The sequence below is a fragment of the Zonotrichia leucophrys genome, chromosome 2 (assembly GCF_028769735.1).
Source record: "Zonotrichia leucophrys gambelii isolate GWCS_2022_RI chromosome 2, RI_Zleu_2.0, whole genome shotgun sequence".
Lineage (NCBI taxonomy): Eukaryota > Metazoa > Chordata > Aves > Passeriformes > Passerellidae > Zonotrichia > Zonotrichia leucophrys.
The window spans coordinates 79,257,387-79,279,916 of NC_088171.1; the positions used below are offsets into that span (position 1 = coordinate 79,257,387).

The window sequence follows — 22,530 nt, forward strand, 5'->3', positions numbered from 1 at the left end:
TCATTTCCCTAGATCAATTAAAAAAAACCCATAAAGTAGCACATGCCTCTTAAAAGCTTTTTCTGAAAGAGTTTACTGTATCTCAGTAGTTTACAGAGAAGATTAATTCCAACACTGCTCCCTTTCCCATATAGGTCCTTTCTGTAATACTCTGCTTTTCTGGCTGGGGTCAGATCAGAAGGAGGGGAGAGCAGAGAGAGAAGAAGGAAAAAGAAAAGCATCCAACTAAACTCCCGTGATTTGAAAACATCCCACAAGCAGCCAACCAACCTGCCTCCCCCTTCCCATCATATCTGTACTGCACATATTTGTACCTAAATCCAGGATCCAGTATTTACAGCCACTGGGCTGCCCGTTGCCGCAGCAGGTAGGATTCACTGAGTGCAGAGATCCCAGAGTGTCAATCTGTTTAATCCTGTTCGGCATGGTGAGCACTCAGCTGCTCCGATCCCCACGGCTTCCAAGGAACCCACTCGCCTGCAGCCCGGGATGGGTTACAGCTTCTCCTGAGTGTCACCCAGATAACATTACAGGCAATGCCATCAGAATGAGGAAGTCACTCTTATCTTCTCAGGCTGGTTTAGACCCCTGCCTGCCGTCAGAGCAGCTCCTCTCTCCTCAGAGCAGGGATGCTCTCCTCTGACTCACTGAACACAATTCCAGTCTTTAAATTCACATGTGGGAATAGCCAGATGCAGCAGATTACACTCTACCGTAACTACCCTAATTGAGGCTCAGGGTGATCTTAAAAAATACGGCAAGCCAGCAATTCTTCCTCTCAGCCTTGAGAAAAGATGCAGTCTAGTACCCTACAAAGCTCTATAGTAACCAGAATGCACAAAATGAACCTTTAACATCTCTTTTTATTTTATACTGCACAGTTAGTTTTTAACGCTTTAGCTAAAGGCATAAACAGAAAAAAAGACGGACATTTTCCGGTCAGCTAAACCATGCAGTTCTTTCCCTGGAATTTCCAATTTTCCTTAACCAACAACAGATTCTGTCCTTACCTTCACCTTAGCCTTGTTTGTGATAATCAATCAATCAACCAAACCCCACAATACTAGAAAATCCATACCATTTGATAATTTAAGATCTTGCCCTGCTTTAAACTACATTGCAGATCTGTTTCACCTCTGAGCTCATACTCTGCAAGATATATTTCTAGTTCATTAAGCTGTCTTCCTGTTCAGTAAACTGAGAGGGCATGTACTTTGGGTTTTGTACATGCATTCTTCACCTAGCATGCCACAAAAGCATTTGTCTATAAATATTAAATTACATTTTTAATTTTTTTTTGCTATGCAAACTTAGAGAAGATGTTTGGTTTCTTCCCCTGAACACATTATTAGCAAATTTCAAAGTAGCTACATAAAGCTACATGCACTAGATAAACAGCCAAAGCAAGAATTAAAATTTTGTAAAAACAGAAAGGAAATTATTCCTAATACTATATGATCATGGAAAAAAAAGCCCAAAAATGAGATTGAACAAACAATACTATGCAGTACACAAACACGTAGAGAGGGTAAGAGGACAATAAAGCAGTGAAGGGGTTGCCAATGACACTAGCACAAACAAATGCATGTAATACAAGGATAAATAGGAATTTTATGTGGAACTGAGAGTCTGTAGGGTCCCAGAGTCAAAGCAAGCTTACATTAGCATGTAACACAAGTTGGGTACACACACCTTATCCTGTCTGCAGTGTTGAAGAGTTGTGGTCACCCTGCACCTGAGAATAATCTTTCGCTTTTTAAGAACAGCTAATCTAAATTCTGAATCAGTTTTTCCTTCATAGCCTCCTGCACTGAAACCATCAATTCTCATTCTTGATCAATTTTCTTTTGACCCAAAGCAACTTTCAAATGACACTGAATTCCTAAGGGTGGGGGTGTTGTGAGGGGGGCAGGCAAGGCAGAGGAAAAAAAACCTCTCTTTCTCCAGGGTAAGTGATCTTTTTGGTTTACCACCTACAGTGAGACTTCCACTAAGGCTAGCTCAGTCATCGTGAAACTGTAGAATATCTGAAAATCACTCTAGTTACTACTTGAGTAAGAAAAAATGAAATAAATTAAAAAATCAATTTCTATTCTCTGCAACCATTCTCATGCACATTGAGCATTCTCAAGAATATCCAACCATTCCTGTTGCGGTAAAAGTCTCAAACCGTTAACCAACATCTGGTTAGATAGGTTATCAATACAGCTTTGAAGTAGTGATTTCCATATGTAAGAAAACTTCTGACCAAAAGACAGTGAAATTTATACATAAAACTGTTTTTAGATTGGTTTTATTTTGCTTTTTAACTGCATGAATACTGCCCTTATAAAACTGATAATATATGCAGGAAGATATTATAAATGCTCTGGGAACCACATCATTTGCAGCTTGCTATTGCAAGAAGTTCTTCCGTTCCTACTGAAAGCAAACACTGTTATTTTTAGGTTTTGCTTTGACCCCTTCTTAGTGAAAAATCTGACAAGCAAATCAAGGTGGTGAAGGAGAGAGAATGACCACATGGATTATCTCAGAGTCATATTTCACAGGTTACATGGTTAAGAAGAAAGTATCATGGATACACATTTGTCTTGGATGACCTAGTTTTGTAAAACAACAATTGCTGAAGCAATTGCTTCACAGCAACACTGGAGTGGAGACAACAAATCCCACATGAATGTGGTGCAGAGTCACTGGGCACATTAGGTAAGAATTTGGTTGAAAAACATCTCAAATATATATACTGAAACAATAGCTACAACTTCCTTATGATCCAAGGGGGAGAACCCAGGCTTGTAAATTCTTCTGAATGTAAGCAAAAGGCAGGTGGCTTCTATATCACAAACCCAATATTTCTTAATTTAAAAGGCAGGGACCATTATGCAGTACCACTGTCACCTCAGATCACACTTAAAACACCTCAAGAAGTATCAGAAATCTCAGTTTCTGAGACAGGGACCTGTATCAATACATGTAATTTTATGCCCAAACAGGCAGCCTATTAATGTCTTTCCATGGCTTACTTCAGGCTCTACCACAAAGCTCTCTTTGTCTTTTAGCTCCATCCGGTTTTCTGTATTCCAGTGCCATATCCTGCATTAGCTACCCCTGTCTGCTAGACTGCTCTTCCTGCAATCCCTTGCATCAGCAGTTTTTTGTAGGAACCCATCCTTGGTAACAACAAACCAGTCAGGTAATCTGAATTCTGCAGGCAGAATATGTCTACATGGAAAACATCTTTAGGAAAAAACCCAGCTGGGTACAGAGCACAGGCTGAGTGCACAAGAGATTGGAATGCATGGGGTGTTGCACAGCAGCAGTGAGCTGCCCCTGCTTCATCTGCTGCTCAGTATTTGAGACCACAGGCCATCAGGAAAACAAACTGTGATGGAATTACTAATGAAAAAAGCTCATATATTGATCTGTGCCAGATGACAAAAGCTGGAATAGTTGTGGCTCTTTTTTTTTTTTCAAGTAAAAGTAACTTTTCATTTTCACAATGTTTCATGCGTAAATCTGAAATTAAGTTTTCTTGGTTATACACTTTATATAATATTCTGAAAAAGAAATCAATAGTTATCTTCATTTTTGAAAGAAAAGTAGGCCCTTAGCAATTTAAGATCTTTCTCAGTTACTCAGAACTGGGACAAAATAAATGTCCAGGTGAATATGCTGTCTATTGAAGATTTTAAATTTCCTGGCCAGAAAAGCCCACTCATTTTTAGGACAGCATTTTGTAAGAAAGACTACATCCCAGTGATTAAACAAAGAAACTAAACAGGAAAAAGCCCAGCTAGCAAAGCACTCAGTGCACATCCCAAGTAGATCAGGTAGCACATACTTTTTATGATAGACGCAAATGAAGCATCAGATGCCTGTATCTATTACCACATGAAGGAACAGGGATCAACTTTCTGCAATTAATCTCAGGGATCACTGATGGACAATGTCAGCCCCCCCAAAACCATTTTAAGGTATTAACATTGTGCCAGCTCACCCCAGCACAGATGTAACAGCTCACCAGTCTCTGCCATTGACAGCCAACAAATTAGCTCATTACAGCTTCAGCTTCTCCCAGGTACCAGCTCTGAACTGCGGCGTCTGCACCCACCATTTGCCACTGTATTAACTTTCTCATGGAAATGCTACCTTGTGTGAGGCTTCTATTAATAGCCTTGCATGTAAGAATGGAAACATTCATCCCCTTCTTTCATTTAACAGGACAACTGGAGTTAAGCTGACTGCATTTCTCATACTCCTAAGATATTTGCATGGCAACAGAAATATATAACAGAATTATATTAAAACACAGATAAACAGCATTCCAACTTAATCTTTGTAAGGCCACATTGTATTTTGCACCATCTTAGTGAAAACAAGCAGAACAAGACAGGGAAGCTAATAAAACACAAAAATTCCAAATTTAAATACCTATTCTGAGTTGCCTCAGAGCAAGAAGCTAAAGAGCCAACCTTTCTTCCTTAATATCTATCTTGGCAGGGAGGGGAGGTGTCTGCGTCTGAAAGATTACAGCATGAGAAAACACAGCTACAATATAATTTTTAAGCAAATCTAAATCTGTCCTCTCCAGAATCTTGCCCCTCATATTCCTAACATTCCATTTTGAAAAGTAATTAAGAGATTTTGGAACAGTACTACAAAGTTACTTAAAAAATTCTTGTTCATCTTAGGAGGGGAGAAACTTATTGTAGATAACTGAAATTAATAGAAGTGAATTCTTTATTCAGTTCCGCCAGGATCTAAATGTCCCAACTTCAAAACAATTTTTGAAGTGATCTATGAGACAAATACTTTCACGATTTAGTATTGCACAGTTCTTACAATTTTGAGTCATGTTTCTGCATATGGGAGAGAAAAGATTCAGATTTCTAAAACTGTGCTAGACCAAAGACCACCCAGACCTAAGAGCCAAAGTGAGACATAAATCCATAACTATTAAAATTCTTGAACTAAATAACATTGCACAAATCAATAGGAATTTTATTTAGAATATGCATTTTGCATTTAAAAAAATAAATCAGGCTGACTTTCCATACAAATCCTATCTTTGGCAGCTTAGGTACTACCCCACACCAGAATACTCTAACACAATCAAGAAATTGTAGACAGCAAAACCACATCAATAAATAAATCCGAGGTTGCAACTTCAAAGGTGAGCTCCCACACTACCATGAAAATTCCGAAAGGAGCCTGACTTTGCCTTTTCCTCAGTGTACAATGTGTGCACAGTTTAACTGCTTGGGGTACAGCTGCGCCACTAGGATCTGGTTTCTTTAGCCCTACACACAAAGATCATCCTGTTTCCAAAAAATAGCCTCGCTGCTCCTCAGATAAATAACACTGCCACTCTGCAAGGAGCGGAATCATTACCACAACAGCTCTTTGGACTTAACATTCAGAGTGTTGTTTCCTGTTCTTTACTACCCCTGCTGCCAGCTGCCAGAGACACTTTAAACTCAATCAGTCAGAAACTGTATTGTGCAATGAATTGTGTGAACATTCTTAATTTGAGATTTCCAAGAGCTCCCTTCAAAATACTGGTATTTTTCAACAACAAAAAAATCCTAAACAAACCAAAAAGAAACCCAAAAAAACCCCCAAAAGAAACAAAAAAACTTGGAACCAATAGCCATCTCCAACTAAACACACCAGCTATCCCACCAGCTGACAAACCTGAGAAAAGTATTTTCTGATTGAGGGTGAAGAGATACTTTTATCTGGGTGATTTACAGCCTTCCATTCTACATCTTGGGTAAAGCATTTGTTAAGAGCAGCTGATAGCAGGACACTGAAGTGCTCAGGCTTTAATTAAAAATATTGGGGAAATGAATCATGTCTCCAACTATTCAGTCATCCAGGCTAGGATCTAAACAAGTTCTTCCTGTCTCCAGCTCTGCAGAACATGCCCTAGCTGCTGCTCATGCCTACAGTAAGAAGGAATATCAAAAAGCACATGACACAGTAAATTCTCTACCCATCTTAATCATTTGGCTATCATTTACTTGAATTTTTAACTCTGTTCTGTGCTGTAGCCAAGGGATTCGAGCCTATATACCACTTGCAAGAGTGAAGAAGCCTTTCACATAAATGGTTAGATGTTCAGTGTCCCTGGTCTTCTGTTTATCTGGAAAAGCTTTGGGAAAATTCTGACTCCTTAACACAGTCACCACTGCAGCATGCCAAACCAGCTTGAAAAATCCCAGCCACTGTCAGTAAAACCACAACAAACCAGCTTTAGATAATTTAAACAAAATCTTTTGGATGAGTGTAAGGAATTTTGTTTCACATATATTCAGTACTTAGCAAGGGGTGGGAGGGGGAGAAGGAATAGGCCATGTGTCGTCTGTACTTTGGAGAAAATACAAAAAGTGTTCCAAGCAAGAAATATTTGCTGTCCTAATGAGACATACTGAAGAAACACTCAGTATTTTGTATTAATTTTATTATACAAGTCATCCTTCACCATTCATCTTTTTCTTTATTTCCACAAGGGGAAACAGCCGCTTGGTGTGAAAAAGAAATCTGGTCAAAACAAGGTTTAATTTTCCAAACCAGTTTTAGCTGCACATACAGTGGGTTTGGATTCTTTTTAGCATAAATTTCTTAGGTAATTATCTTAACTAAAAATGCATGCAGTCAAAGACAAAAGACTATATTCATCAGAATGCTCAGAATATTGAATTGCTCTTGACTTAAAATTAATTTCTTTTAAGTCACTTGAAAGGAGAATGAAAGGAGTTCTACCAGATCAAACCAGGTCATTAAAAACCCAAAACAAGAAAAGCAAAGCTTTTAAAATGGGACACGTACTCCTCATAAAAAGTTCTGATGCTGAAGTTCCATGTAAATGCATAGGGACAAATTACTTCTTTCTGCTGCTTGGTACTACCAAAACATTTTTCTTATTCTACTTCTAAGTTCAAATTGTAAAAATGCTATTTGGTTAGCTACAAAGGTTTACTTCACTGCTGTGTCTCCTCCTTGTGCCTCTGCTCAGTGCTGCTCACCACCCGTCCCTGTCCGAGATCAGTTTATACCACACGGTCCTCCTGGGTGCGGCAGAAGGAGCACAGCCACAACCCAACACTGCTGCTGCAGAAAGCAGGAAAGCACACAGGCTCTGAAAGCACCTGAGTGGATGTCAAAGAGAAGCATTTAACACAAAAAAAGCCTTGAATACTTTCACAGCTTCCTTTATTATATTGAAAGATACTTGAGCAAAATTAAGCAGCCTCCTCAATTCCTCTGCACTGCAGCTAACAGGAGAGCAAAACCAGAGATATGCATTTTCTCTCTCACTCTAAGCCTGGATTTCAGACGCTCTATTTTTGTAAATCATAACCACAGATTTGTTACTAAGTATGTTTAAGTACATTCAGAGGCTAGCTTTACCATAGGCACAAAAGATAGGAAGAGCAAAAAAAATGGGACTTATTATACTTTGTCTTTCAGATGATAAAACAGAGAAACACTTGAAATTGCATAGTGTCAAACTATTCCACAAATGTGAGAGTTTCTGTGTTGTAATTAACAAGTTTTTTATATCTACTCTGAATTATAAATGCAGCATAATTCAGTCCTGGAAAAGGTAAGACATTTCTGTTTGGGTTACACAGATTGTGTTCTACACCCATGTGAAAGAAAATTAGCTCTGAACCAAAGAAATTAATGTAATCACACCATTGACAAAATTGAAAAGTGCAAACTTCCTACAAATTACATCACCACCCCTTAGCAGAACTGTGTAAATGCAGTTATGAAATAGCCACTCTAAATCTGTACTTTTGATATTTCACTAAGCTACTAAGTAGTAAGTTACTACTACTAAGTCACTCAGTTAAGACAACAATGCTTCTTTAGGACAGCAACTAAAATTCAGCTGCCAGAAAATTGTTTTAATTGACACAAAATTTTTCCACATTCTCTTTTTCTAGTCAGTTCCTCTTGAATAAAGCATGCCATTGTGGTAGAAGTTTTAGATTGCTAATAATGTTAACAATAACAGAGTAAAGCTTTGTTATTCCACAAACAGTAAAAGCCAGTCAAGTGCTGCTACTTTTAATTTACTCCAGTTCTGAAGACTGTAACTTCACATGGTGATGTGAATGAGCACTGGATCCCCTTGCCTGGGCTTTTATTCAAGCAAGCACCCAGGACACAAAGAGAACACATCCCACAGCTCCAGGGTACCACCTGCTGTAAACATCAGCTCTTTAGATGTTACTCTGAGCCTGTAAACAGAACTCTGAGCCCCTGCTTTCCAGACTGACTCTGGCATGACTATACGTAGTCCTGCCACATCTTTAGGATGAAAGGATAAACACACCTAAGCCTGTTCTACCATATCAGCCAGCATTTAAAATACATGCATTTTGTTGCTCCTGAGACAATGAGAGAAGTCAGCACAAAATGCACTAGAACCAGCCAAGAACTAAGTCAGGCTTTGACAAATTCTCTAAAATAGACTGGCTAATGATATAAAAATTTTAAGGTATATGTTAGCAATTTGGTGGTTTTCACCAGCCAAGTTCTTCCTGTTTAATACCACCTAAAGAATACCTCAACCTAGTCAATCAGTGCCCACCTGTCCTGCTGGAGACCAGGGTTCAACTCAGCAATGGGGAGGTGATTCTTCCTCCAAGGGACGTGGTTGGTGGTGCACTTGGCAGTGCTGGCTTAACAGGCAGGCTTGATGATCTTAAACCCTAGCAGCTTTCCTACCTCCAGCATATCTGTAGGTTCTTCCATGCAGCTAGATTTCCCTGGACCCAATGTTTAAAGCCTCTCCCTACCACTGAGACTTTGAAGCTTATACTAAAGAATGAACACACACCGAACTAGGTTATGACCACACCCAGCATGGTGCAACAAGCACGACTGGAGTTTTTAACAAGGAGAAATACTTTCTTTGATTCCTTGCCATTTCTTACATGGAATAAACATATTTGAGGGCAAAAATCTTCAGCATTTCTGATAGCCCCAAAGGCACTAAGAGGAGTCCAAGACTCCAGGAATTACTTAAGACATACCAAGTCTCTGCTAGCAATTCTAACTTTTAGCATAGGATCACAGGGTAACTCAAGTTCCAAGTGGCCTCAAAACCCCACGCAGTCCGAACTTCTGCTCCAAAGGATGGTTCAGTTATGAGATCAGACCAGCATACCTGGGTGTTGTCCAGTCTGCTCTTGAAATCCTAACACACTTTAAAGCTCCTCTTGTAACGGAGACTATTTCTGCTGCACTGTAAATGGTTAACAGACAGAGGTTGGCCACAGCTGGCTTACAACCACAGGGAAAAATTACTAGATTTTGGTTATCAAGGATAATTTGATATCAAGTTTACCTAAGATGATCCTTTACTATTTATGCCTGCATGTCAGTTATGCAAATGCCCTCTGTTGCTATAGGGGTTAAATATTATATATGCATCCTAGAAAATGCAGACTGCAGATTTCTGAAAAGCATTATCAATATGTTTTCCTGGAATCATTACATGCTTTTATTAACTTATCACAACAGCCTCTTTTACACAGTTTGCTCTAAGAATTCCATTGCTTTTTTCCTTCCTTGTTGGACAATAATGAATTTATGTTCACTAGTTGTTTCAGTTAGAAGAAAACATATTACTATTTGGATTCAACTCAAAACTAGAAGAAAACACAAGCAGGTCCTGAATTGTAATTATACCAATGTCAGTGAATATGCACTCAAAATAGAAGTGAAACATTGCATAATAATGCCATCAATTTAAGAGATGTCAAGGGCCTCTGTAAAAAAGTGTCTGATAGTTATATTAAAAGTGATGCAACATTTCTAGTTTAGCATGCTATTTTACTATTTGCAGGAAAAGTGAAATGAAGTCAATGAAACACATTCAGCAGCCTCCTCAAAAAAACAGAATTGGAGGAAGTCAGTGGAACCCTAAATCCTGCTGGTTCCACCTGCAGGCACTGATGATGACAGATGATGTGATGTAATGTAATGTGAGGATGTCCCAAAAGGTGCACAAGCTCTAGCCTGCTCCTTAAGGAAAAAGAAGCAGCAAGCAAAATATGGGTAACAAAGACACCCTAACAAAGTAATTCTCAACACTTCAGAAATTTTTTTTCAAAGTTTGTTAGAACTGAAGAGGGACAAGTTAAGAAAGCAAACAACACTTCAGGATGGTTTTCTTCAATTGCAAGATAAAAACAACATTTGCAGGATATGATTTGAGTTTTTACGATATTCTAACCTTGGTTAGAAAAAGAAACTGCTGTCAAAGGAAGGCTAATTGCAAGCAAAGTAACAACTCTCCTGGGAAACCTAAAGCCATCAGAATTGCTGGTTTATATCCACCCTCTACCCCCCAAAGATCAGCTGTGCAAATACATCTGTTCTAAGCAGATACTTTTTATGCACCGACTTCCTTTCCAACTACAATATATAAGAGAAATATATTTGGCAGCTCTCTGGGACCAAAAGTAGATTCAAGTCAGTATTATAAAAATTTCTTTTCCTCAGCTGTAATACTGAGCTCACAATCAGGGCAAAATCCTTTCATTAGCGATGTACGAAAACTCTGGAGACAAATTAACCACGTACTTATGCTCATACATAGAGTCAGCATGGGAAATATCTCAGAAGTCTTCCTGGGCTGCATTATGATAAAAGAATAATGCAGGAGTTAGAGGCAGGTTTATGCAGAAATCAATCCTATGATGTTTCAGAGTACATGTGAACTTGACAGAGAGAACTGAAGTAGAAATTCAAATTGTGAGATTCACCAAACCTCCTTGTCTAGTTTAAGACTGCACAATGCCAAGGAAGCAATTAATAGAGACTTTACTATTTATCAAGGCTTAGTTGGAATTTGGTTATTAACTCTATCTGACATAGTTTGGCTATAAAACTCTAATGGATCACAGTCAATTGATGACATTTTACTTAAGTTTACTTATGCTCAGATGATGTTTTTAACTACAAACTCAACTAAAACCACAAGGTGGGAAAGTCAGGACAGAGAATTCTTGTTTTACTTTATACTTCAGCTGCTTTATTTACCTGGACTAAGGCATGAGAACATGTTTGAAAAATCACACACGTACAACCTAAATTCAAACCATCCCTGTCACTACTAGACTAGCAGTGCTTTTGAGAAAAATATTTGTGACTAAATGAAAATTTATGATTTATTACACTTTCAAAACAAATGGTAATTGTGAAGTTGAACTTCAGCTATTAAAATGCATAAAATGCATGCATCTCTGCTCAAGCTCAAGTCTGGCTGATAAATAAGCTGAACTGACACTGCAGCACAGCCTTTACAATTTTTTTCTTAATCAAAACATGTGGACTGTCAAATTAGACCGACTGCTCAGCTTTGCCTCTTATGGGCTCCTTGAAAGGCTTTCTATCAGCTGGCTATCTGCATGGGCAGCCTGTTTCTTGGAAGTTTTATGAGGAAGTAATTGATTCATCAAGCAACAGAATTTTTAGATTAAGGTTTGGTGTCTTGTACAACTCCAACATATTTCTCTATATCACTTTCTGCATGCAATCACACCCGTCTGTGTAGCAGGAGCAGCAGATCCCCCTTGCTTTGGTGCCCTGGAAACTCCAGTCCCCACCTTCTGCCACCTGGCCCCCAGGCAGCAGAGCAGAGCACGTCCCCCAGCAGCTCATTGTTGGGAGTTACTTTCCCCTCTGGCCTGGGCTGTAACTCATTTCCTGCAGCTGCAAACGCTGTCAGGCAGTCTCACAGGCAGAGCTCTGGCTCTGAGCCACGGGTGGGGATCCTTTTTCCTTGCACATGGCCTATGCTTCACTTGCTTGCAGTCTCAAAACAGCAAATCCTCCCCTTCCACAGCCTCCCTCTGCTCCTAAGCAAACAATTGCTGCTGCCCAAGTCATCCTTCTTTTCTTCCCCTACAAACCAGGAGTCCTTCTTCAGTTATTCAAACTGGATACTCATTTTGCTGGATCAAATTCTCCTCCTGATACACAGAGCTTCCTCTTCCTGTATTGAACAGTATTTAGACTCAACATGAAACACTCCCTTTCTCAAGCATAGTTTTCAAAGATCTCAATCACACATGAGACTTTTACCTTTACTCTGTTACTTCTCCTTTCATGGAGAACTGGCATTCTGAATAGGATGCAGCTGTGTGACAGCAAACTTACTTAATGTAACAAATTCAAAATTATTTAAGCCCATTCAGTGGCCTCAGTTATAAAATCTCTCTTTCTTCTTGGGAAATATCTCTAGGTCACCCACACAATTTCTGTCTTCCTTAATTCTTGAACAGAGGGTCCCTAGAGCAATTCAAGAAGAACTCTGACACCTGCCCTACATCAGTCCTTCCCATCTTGCAGATATAGAAAATGGCTTACTCCACAGTAATTTGAACAAATTCGTCAATCTTTGTCCTGCAAAGGCATTTGATCTGCCTTATTATTTTAAGATTATTTGAGAGAGACCTCATTTCTGTGTTTATGGCTGCAGTCAGGATGGCATCCTCAGAGCAAAATCAAAAGGCAGTATTCAGTACATGAGCTGTGTGTGGTTTGGCACCGTGTTACTGAGACATCATCTACCTCTCAGATTTGAACCAACCTATACAGATTCCTGGATTATGTGATGGTGTAAAACAGGCAAACACTGTACCTTCAGGCAAACAAAAGACTTCTGTGTGGTCAAGTTTTGAAACAAACAGACAGTAATGTGAATTGGTAACTAGACATGGTCCCCCCAAAATCTTGTAACTTAAAGGAGACATTAATGTAAGCCTCATAATCAATGGCTTGTTGCAGCCTTTGTATTTCTCCAAATAGTAGCTACTACAGAATGGGTATGATGCACTATCACAAATTCTTCAGAAGTAGTCACAGATTTGGAAAAGACAGTAAACTTGTGATCTAAACAGGCAAGAATTCACAAACAATTTTAAATAGCTGCCATATTTCCTGAGTTTGCATGTTCATTTTCATTACACTGAATCCTGTCCCCTGCCCTTTACCCAAAGCTCTGTGGCAATGTAAATGCCCTGAAGAGAAAAGAAAGAGGACTGCACTCATTAAATAGGATGTACCCTGGAAGGAAAAGAAACCCATGTTAAAAAAAAGAGAAGCACCAAATAAAACAACAGGAATGATCTTTCTCCCCCACACCCAAAAACATGTGGGAAATCATTACAAAAAAAATGTTGCCTTATGCATTACTTGTGAAAAACATGTTCTTCTAGAGCTAGTGATTTATTTTTGTAGAGTGCACCAACTGTTATGCAGCCTCTTCACTAGTCCCTTGTTTCTCTTTTCTCCCTATTATAAAAGGGATTTAGTTGTTTTTTTAAAATGTATTCATATGTGACCTGCACATCAAATTGACTGAATGACCCAAATAACTTGCAAAAATAGATTTGATGTCCAGCAGAGCAAGTAAGAGGTCAGGAACTCACAATCAACTCTCCCCCTAAGTTACTATTCAGGCAGTGAATATCTTTTCTGGGCAATGCTTTCCTCATATTCTTAACAAAGTGTTTATTACCTTAACTACCGTAGAATTTTAGAGGTGGAAGATATTATAAATGTATTTTTTAATCCACTCATTAAATGATTAGATGACTTCAATGACTTCAAAATGATTAGACAACACATTCTTAGAGGAGAAGCAATATCTACACTTGTAGACAATTGATGAGGGTCATTTTTGAGGCTGAGAATAAAACAACATTACCTTTCATGGTTGACAGATAATGTGTGGACAGACAAGGAATGGCCAAATCAACTGTTAGAAATAGGCTTCAATGAACATATTTGCTTCTTTAATAATCATGCATGTTTTCCTACTTTGGATAATAATTTGGGATTATTTAAGGTATTCAGTATCACCCAACATTTCTGTACTCGGGGATGAAATGTGGTTTGACACACCATAAGAACCAGCTGTCAATTACAAGAAGTTTGCCATTTCTAAACTTTGAAGCTCATTTCACCTCTGATATGCTGCAGCTTTCTTTTTCTTTTTTTTTTTCCTATTTTGTTGCCAAGTGGTGCTACTGATAAACACTGTTGAGAAGATCAAAACTGTAGGGTCCATAGACACTGAAGGAGTACAAAACTCTTCAGCATGCCATCTGTATAAGCTAAACACTCTACACCCAAGTAGCCAACCCCACCACTTCTGATGGTGATCATCTCCTCCTTTCCCCTGCAATACATAAACCCTCTCCTTCCCTCAGCCTCTCCCAAGAGCTTGTCATGTCAGACATGTAAAAATTCCAGACTCACAGTCCATGAACTGTACAGAATTACTCAGGCTTGATGCTGACACCGTGAGCCTCACACAGGACATGTATTTTCAGACCAAAAAAATCCTAATTTGTTGAATCTCTCAAAAACTCTAAAAGTTTTACTGAAATATTGTCAAAAAAGGAAAAGACAATCTCTGTTGTAAAGACTGAAGGTACTTAATAAAGTACTAGAAATCTAGGGAGGACATGAAAAATTATCCAGCCAAGAACATGGACTAACTTAAAATTATCTAAGTCACTGACTTGTTCTTTGTTAGAGGATTAGTAGTGTTTTTTAGGAATTCATACCTCAATCAATAGCCACAATGAACAATTCTGAGAAGATCATCTAATTGTTTTTCCATTCTTCTGATTAGCATATTCCCTGATGCTTTATTTAATCAAATGCAGCACTTGAGAATGAATAATTGGTTTGTGGGATTGTCTGAGGTACTTTTCACTATGGGGGGAAAAACAAAATCAAAGCATTCCACTGGTTTTGCTTAATTTTTATAATCCTTCAGTGAAATGAAGACTATCAATCTCTTTCAAGCAATAGAAATATTAAGTAGGGACCAAAGTGAAACAAATCCAGTGGTTTCAAGTGCCTTGTCTACCCCTTTTTCCCCCTTCAGACTACTTAACATTATGTAACAGCTTGCATGTTCAAGGCAGTTCACACTCCCTTCAGTCACACGCAGGGGAAGCTTTACAAATGAAACATCCATCTCCTAAAGCCTGACACGCAGCAATGTGGGAATAAACAATTAGCAGCTGCTTCTTATCAGTTGGGATTAGGATGGCATACCATAACATCCCGCAGGAAGCCTGTGGCAGGGACAGAAGGCACTTCTGAGGCTGCATTCAACCCTGCAAATTATGCTCATTCTAGCTAGGGCTTTCTCTTCTTCTTCAGTGTCCGTGATTAATATAATTAATTAATGCTCTTTACTTCAAAGCACCATGTTAAACAAAGTAAAGTATCTCTGAAACGCTCTGCCCCATTTTCCCTAAACAAACTCTGAAGAAAAAAAAGGAATACAGGTCATGTCCACTGATTTGATTAAAGAAGTTACTTTTGTAACTTCTCAAACACAAAACCAGCTCTGTCTGTCCCTTGGGATTCTGACAGGTATTTCATATTATGTACATATAGTCCAGTACAATCTGCCTCTCCTAATAAAATTCTCTGCATTCAAAGGTGAAGTCCCTAAGCTCCAAAGGAAATTTAATTTATCAGTTCTTGTAAGTGTTGTTAAAAAAAAAAATCCAGATTTCACTCTCTAGTCCAAGAAGAAAAAAGTTTTAGTGTTACTCAACTATATTTTCCAATTGTATCATCAGAACATCTGCAAGCTTTCCCTATCCAAATTACTGTAGGACACAAAATGACAAAAGACTATTACAACTACACAGCACAATCCTTCAAACTCCCCCCAGCCCCCAATCACCCTGCATTCAGGAAGCTCCTGCTGTGCCAGCCCCTAATGTAAGAAACACAGACTCACCTCTGTTTTAGTCCAGTATATTTATACAATGTCTTAAAAAATGGGGGAAAAAATGTAATAGCTGGAATGGACTGAATAATTCAAAAAATTGTGGTTACATTTATGTGGAAGACAAGTTTTCCCCAACATCACTTGTCTGCTAACCTTATTACCTGCAATAATGAATGCATTACTTTGAAATGCATCTTTCCCATAGCATGTGATGAAATGTCTTCTAATGAACTATTTTTCTGGTTTTTTCGCCTCCTCTTTTTTTATAAGTTCACTTTTTTTCTTCCTGTTCACAGCCTGCAAACTCAAGTAGCTGCAAATGAGGCAAACAAGCATTTTCTCTAATAATAATCTACTTTTTGAGCCTTGATAGTTTACAGAGGCAAAAGATTAGAGCACACTAAAACCCCAAAACCTTTCAAAATGCATCAGATTTTTCTTGCACCCTTCAGGGAATATTCTTTCATGCATCTGAAAAAAAACCACAGTAAGATTTCAGAGATGCTCTGGGAAAAATTGTACCAGTGCTACTCCGGAAAGCTCAGTTAAGTAAAACACAGAAGTCCAAACAAACAATTCGTGTGCCAGGGCATATGGAGAAGTGTATTTACCTTTTCCATTGCTGAACCTGCATGACTTCTTACTGCAAGGTTTTTCAGGAAACACTGATAATCCATGCCAGAGAGAGATTTTCTTCCCTCCCCACTTTCAGCACTTCTCAGGTACAGATTTTCCTATCACCGCAGCTTGATCTAATATGATATATAACTCTTCACCAACATATAATTTGCTTAAACCTCTTCCCTATCTTCAGCCACGTTTTCCCTTCATGCTGAGAACTGCCAACTGCTTGTTCTTGGAAAAGACAGAGTGGCTGCTGAAAAGAAGGCAGTGCAGAACACCAAAGCTGCCACATGCACAGCACTGTCCATGACCCAAACCCCACGCTATAGCCGTGATATTTTCTGAAAAAATCTTTCCTTGGGATTTCTTCTCCTGAGAAGCTGAGGCCTCAGGAAGAAAATGTAAACAATGGTTATCTGCTGCTGTGGAATGCAACAGGTGCATCTGTGATTGGTCTCATGTGGTTGTTTCTAATTAATGGCCGATCACAGTCAGCTGGCTTGGACAGGGAGTTCGAGCCACAAGCCTTTGTTATCATTCTTTCTTTTTCTAATCTTAGCTAGCCTCCTGATGAATTCCTTTCTTCTTTTCTTTTAGTATAGTTTTAATATAATATATGTAATAAAATAATAAATCAAGCCTTCTGAAACATGGAGTCAGATCCTCATCTCCTCCCTCATCCTAAGACCCCTGCGAACACCGTCACACCACGCTGCTGATGCCTAGGCTTTGTGCCCATCACTCCTTACCTTTGTGGTTAAAAATGCCCTCCATCTCCATGCTGCTGCGAGAGTGGGCGATGCACAGGGAGCCGCAGGGCACCAGGCCTTCCGCGGCCGGGGAGCGATCCGTGGTGCGCACCAAGCACCAGTCGGGCTTGTCATGGGGCCTCTCCAGGACCTCCACGGTCTGCCCGCGGCGGATGGTCAGCTCGTTGCTGTTGCAGGCGGTGAAGTCGTGGATCACCACCGTCAGCTCGCACCCACCAGACAGCTGCCAGGGGAGAGAACAAGGAGAAGCCGCATGAGCGCTCGTTATCAAACCCTCCGTCACGCACCAGTACCTATTCGGGACTCCTGGCAGGATTTGTATTTTGGATGAGATAGCAGGCTTCTGGGACTTTCCACATCAAGAAGAGAGTGTTTCAAAATCAGGCAGTTCTGGCGTTTTAGAACAGATTTCTAACTCTGCTTGTCTCTGCCTATTGTTCAAAGCACACTGGTTGTGACAGTGCTGGGCGGAGGATTTAAGCAGCTTTTCTTGCTAGACTGCTCCGCATCCCAAAAGCTGAAGTAGCTGTCGCTTCTGAATATATTTTATGGGTGATAATTAGCAAAAAAAAAGGGTCAGATACTACTAAATACAGTCATCCATGAGCTTTGTTATCTTTCAAATTTAAGAGAGAAAGAGCTAGTTTTTTCAAATGAGTTTACTGCCTTATTCCCACCCTACTCACAGTTTACACACACAGGTCACAAAATAGTCCAGGACACATCATACACAATTGTAAAAGTCAGCGTAAAGTTCTTCACAAAACATTCCCAAATACTTAACTGTTTAACAGAAAATTCACACAGGCTTACAACTTCCACATTTTTGTTGGTTTCCCCAAATAAAACTGCACAAACTTGAATTAAAATCATGCAAGCTTAGGGTTTTCCTCCCCCTCTTGAAAACACTTCATTAGAATAACTTTGCCTAAGCTTTAGTTTCCTCTCTTTGATTGTTACATCTGCTTTGATGTGAAATGAAAATTATTATCAGAACTTTGCAAAGTTCCCAAGATTGCACAGTGCCAAAGTACCCATCCAACTTAAGCAAGCAGTCCTAGAATTCCTTCTTCCTTACTGCAACAGCATTCCAGGCTACTTCAGTTTTTCATGTGTGAGTATTTCTATAGCTCTGGCTGCTTCAGTGCAACACTCATACCGGATCTCAGCTGGTATTCAACTTCTGTGAATTCAGTAATTTTGAATCAAGCCAGTAAACTCCTTTGGCTCACTGAGGTAACCTTGCAATGCTCTACACTGATAAAGGAGGACCAATACCCTGTGAGAATTCCAGCTGCATCACATCTAGAAGCAAGTGCCACACCAACACACTGAACAGATCCTGCCACGTTGCTTTTGACTGTTTCATGGCTGCCAGCTACATCCCACGAGCTTCAGAAATAGGAGATAAGAGACTGCATTGTTTCTTATTTATTAGCTTTCGTTACAAGCCTGGAATGGAAACAGTACTGGACAAACTTTTCTAGGAAAATGCTATTTGTTCTCAAGCAAGAATTTCAGAGCAAATGACAAAAGCAGCAAAATCCCAGTAAGAATCAAAGGACAATTCCAGCCTTCTCTTCCTCAAGTCTGCAACAAATGACAGAACATAACTCCTAGTAGATGGGCTGCAGTAACTCCAGAGCTTTCCCATGGTATCTGCCTGCTAATCTCACTAGCTACCATTGCTTGTGTGAGCTTACAGAGGAGCAGAAGTTTTCTTGAGGGAATGCTGGGGCCAAGAAGGGCAGAAAACCCTCATACATCTAGTGTATAAGGAAGATAAATCAGGTTGTACCTGTTTAGATACAGGCTAAAAATTGCTTCTACCCTGTCTCTTCGGACAGCCCCAATACACAAATTACAGGGGGGGCACACCTTCAAAACATGTAACCTCCTCCCTCATTAAAACATGTTTCCTGTTCCCTTACATTCCCTTTTTCAGTCCATGCAAAGCTATGCAAAGGGGAAAAAGTAAAGAGCTTTCCCTTTTTTTCTGGTATTGATTTATGTTACAGCCTTTGTCAGACCAACTCAGAAACAATTGAAACCATCTGTATGCCTGATGGGGACTAACAAAAAAGCTGATGAAGTATGACTTCACAAGGTGTACAGGGCAGACCACATTTATCTCAGGAGTCCATATCCCATCCAGTGCAAGCACAGTAACAAGCTGAAACTTTCCAGAAATGGCATCTTGTCCTTATATTTCCTCCTAAATACCTCCAGGAGCATATCTTTGGTGCTCTGTTTGCTTTCCTGATCCTTCACTTCTTACAAATAGAGATTAAGGTGTATTTTTTGTGACTGGTGCAATGACCACATATTTTGGTAATATAGTTGTTCTTTCTTTTCTTTCCCCTAATAAAACAAAAAAAGTAGGATCTCAGATTTATGTTTTCTAAGTATTTTATACAATATTAAGCTAAATGAAAAAGCAAATGAAGGTTGTCAGTGGTCATGTCAGATGGCCAAAGTACACAAAATTCCTAGTTTCTCAGATAATGTCATGATCAGATATCCTAGCTGGCCAGTGTTCCACTGAAATTCAATACTCATTCACACTTCAGTATAGCATGTAAGACATTTCTTGTTCAGGGTTGTTAGGTCCACACTATCCACAAACATGCACCTATGCTGTTACATGCAACTTAGTGCAGAGCTTTTCCACTACTGCTAAGACACCAAAAACGATTTCTGTACCCAGCACACACATATGGTACTTTGGAGAGCTGGGCAAAAAAAGCATTTACCAATTTTCCCTTCCTTTGGGTTAACTTCCCTTCTTTCTGCCTACTACAGTAGTGGTTAGGAAACACTTCTTTCCTCTTTGTTTCATTGCTCAGTTTCTCTCCACAGCACACTTTGTGAAAGCAGTTTCATCTTTCACACTGATGAAATGCAGTTGGACAGCAGGGAGTGTCTGTGATTAAGAGCGTTGCTCAACAGCTGTTGTTGGACAGCTTTGGCAAGGCTCTCCAGGCTAGCTGCAGGGAAGAGTGAGAGGCACAGCACAAACTGGGAGACTCACTTGCACTGAAGGGAAAAGAGTTGCAAACCATCAAAATCCAAATTTAGGCTGAACAAAGGCTTTATATACTTTATCCATTCGTTTCAAGAAAGCTTTCATGTAAACTGAATTAATCATGCATGATAAAAATAAATGATGCTATGTCTGAAACATGGAAACTGAAGAGACAGAGACGAGATGAGACACAAAAGCCAGACAGAAGCAGAACTGCAGATTACAAAAAGGCACAAGGTTTAATTAAACAGCTTATCATGGGACATGGTGCCTTGCAGTTGCTGAAATTAATGTTAACCATCTATGTTCACCTCTCTGGGACCTTTCAGTCACTGTCGCTGGTAGAGAGAAAGAAAAAACGCAACGACACAAACACGTGAACACTGACTGAGTACATTCTTAGCACAGGTTTGGTGAAGTCAGGGACATCACACTAAGTCCATCTGCCACCACTACCTGCAAGCACCATGGCTGACCAGATATTCAAGTGCCTTTACATCAGGCCATACAACATCCTCTCAGGACTGCAAATGAAATTTAATTTTCCATGGTAATTTTACATTAAGAAGAAAGGAAAGCAAAGAGAAGCTAACAAGATTTCTCAATTATTTCAAACAAGAAAATCTTTAATCCCTGTTTAAAATGGAAACAAGTGCACTCTGGCAGAAAATAAATGGGACAGCACAAAAGTTCTGCCTCAAATAAAGAGCAATTTGCTTTGACCAGGTAGCTGTCCAGACTTGGTTTCCAACTCTGAAAAGAGGTGTGTGCTCAAAGCCATGTCTGCTTTTTTTATTGACATTTTTTTCTACTGATTGGAGCCTTTTCTCTTCTGGAGACTCAGCTGGCAGAACTAAATACTTGGTAGTCTCCTGCTGCTTCAGTCCTTTTTCTGTCTTTCAAAGAACTACACACAAGCTTAAAGAAGCATGAAAATGAAATACAACTTCACATAGACAGTAATACAAAGTGTTACCAGCTGGGCACAAAAGACAATTTCTTAAAAATAAAATATTGCTCTACTGACCACCCACAGCAGCTAGCATGTTTCCTACTATTTAGGATAGCAATCTATGACAGTTCTTCTTCTGAAAGTCTCTCATGTTCTCAGATATTAGTTTGGATTATTTCATGTTTCTACCAGATCACTGAATAAAGTATGAAAAAAACCTATCAGACCTCCACTGTTTCCTCAGCCTCCCTATTTAATTTCCTATGCACTGGATCAAGTTCAAAAGACAGTGTTAAAAATGAGATGAGGCTGATGAACAGCCAAATGAATGGTCCAAGAATCTCTTTTATCCGTTAGCCACCTAAAATACTGGCTACACATCTACAGAATGTGAATGGAAGGAATGCTGTGAAAGGTGAAGGGCAAAATATTTACTGAGAAGGGTACAGTGAGAGAGCACTCATGCAGAAAACTGAGATGCTTTGATGGACTAGCAATCCCTCTCTCAAAAATTCTGTATTTCATGCTGGATGCCATTATAGCTTCCAATGCTTCAGGATGGGCCAGTGCTATTGATGTAAATATTTAGCATGTCTTGCAATATGAAGATACACCCCATGATAATAAAAAAAAGCCAGAAAGGGATCTTAAATGACCTAGTCCACTTCATTCCCATCCTCTAGAGCATGATCGACCACATCTGTGTGAATCCTTAACATTTACCCAAACTGTTCTCACTGAACTCCAGTTATGGAGATTCCCCAGCCTTCAGAATTGCTGTGTTCTAGGTTTTCACATTTTCATATTTTCATACCCATAAAAATTATCATTGCAATCTTTTTTAAAAATAAGTCATTCAATTTCATCCCATCCACTTAAAATACAGGTAAAAGACTGTTTAGTAACTCTGTTCAGTAGCCTTTTTCCCCAGTTGAAGATCTAAAGTTCTTCCTCCTGCTGTTTTTTTCCCTTTAGACTTGTTGGCCCCAATTTTTTACCTTGCCCTGTAAGTTAGGTTTAGGAGATTCTAATCAACCTTTTTCCTCTTTCCCTCAGAATTCTTCCAATGGACCATTGATTTTCCAAAATTTTGTACTCAAAACTGTAACTCAATTGTTACAGTATCCAATGTACGCCTTATGAGTTCTGAGTAAAGAATGAGGACTTAGTGTCCTCAACATACCATTTCTACAAGCCAATATACTGTTGCTTTCCTTGCCCTCCCAGATGCATCACACAGCTAAATAGTAAACATCTTGTGAGCCTCTGTAGCTTCTCAATCATCCTCTCAAAAACTGTTTCAAATTCTCAGTTTTCATTAGTTAACTATTTCTACCTATTCATATAAGCTCAAATGTGTTCCTACTAA

The 22,530-nt window shown here is 39.3% G+C and overlaps 1 protein-coding gene across 2 annotated transcripts in view; it reads right to left on the reverse strand.

Moving 5' to 3' along the window:
• TRIO (trio Rho guanine nucleotide exchange factor) overlaps positions 1 to 22,530 on the reverse strand; it is a 246,352-nt gene that overhangs the window by 51,731 nt on the left and 172,091 nt on the right. For both annotated transcript variants that reach the window (XM_064705497.1, XM_064705498.1), the window contains exon 34: positions 17,164 to 17,407. In XM_064705497.1, coding sequence (XP_064561567.1) covers positions 17,164 to 17,407 — 244 coding nt within the window. The remainder of the gene's footprint in view (positions 1 to 17,163; positions 17,408 to 22,530) is intronic.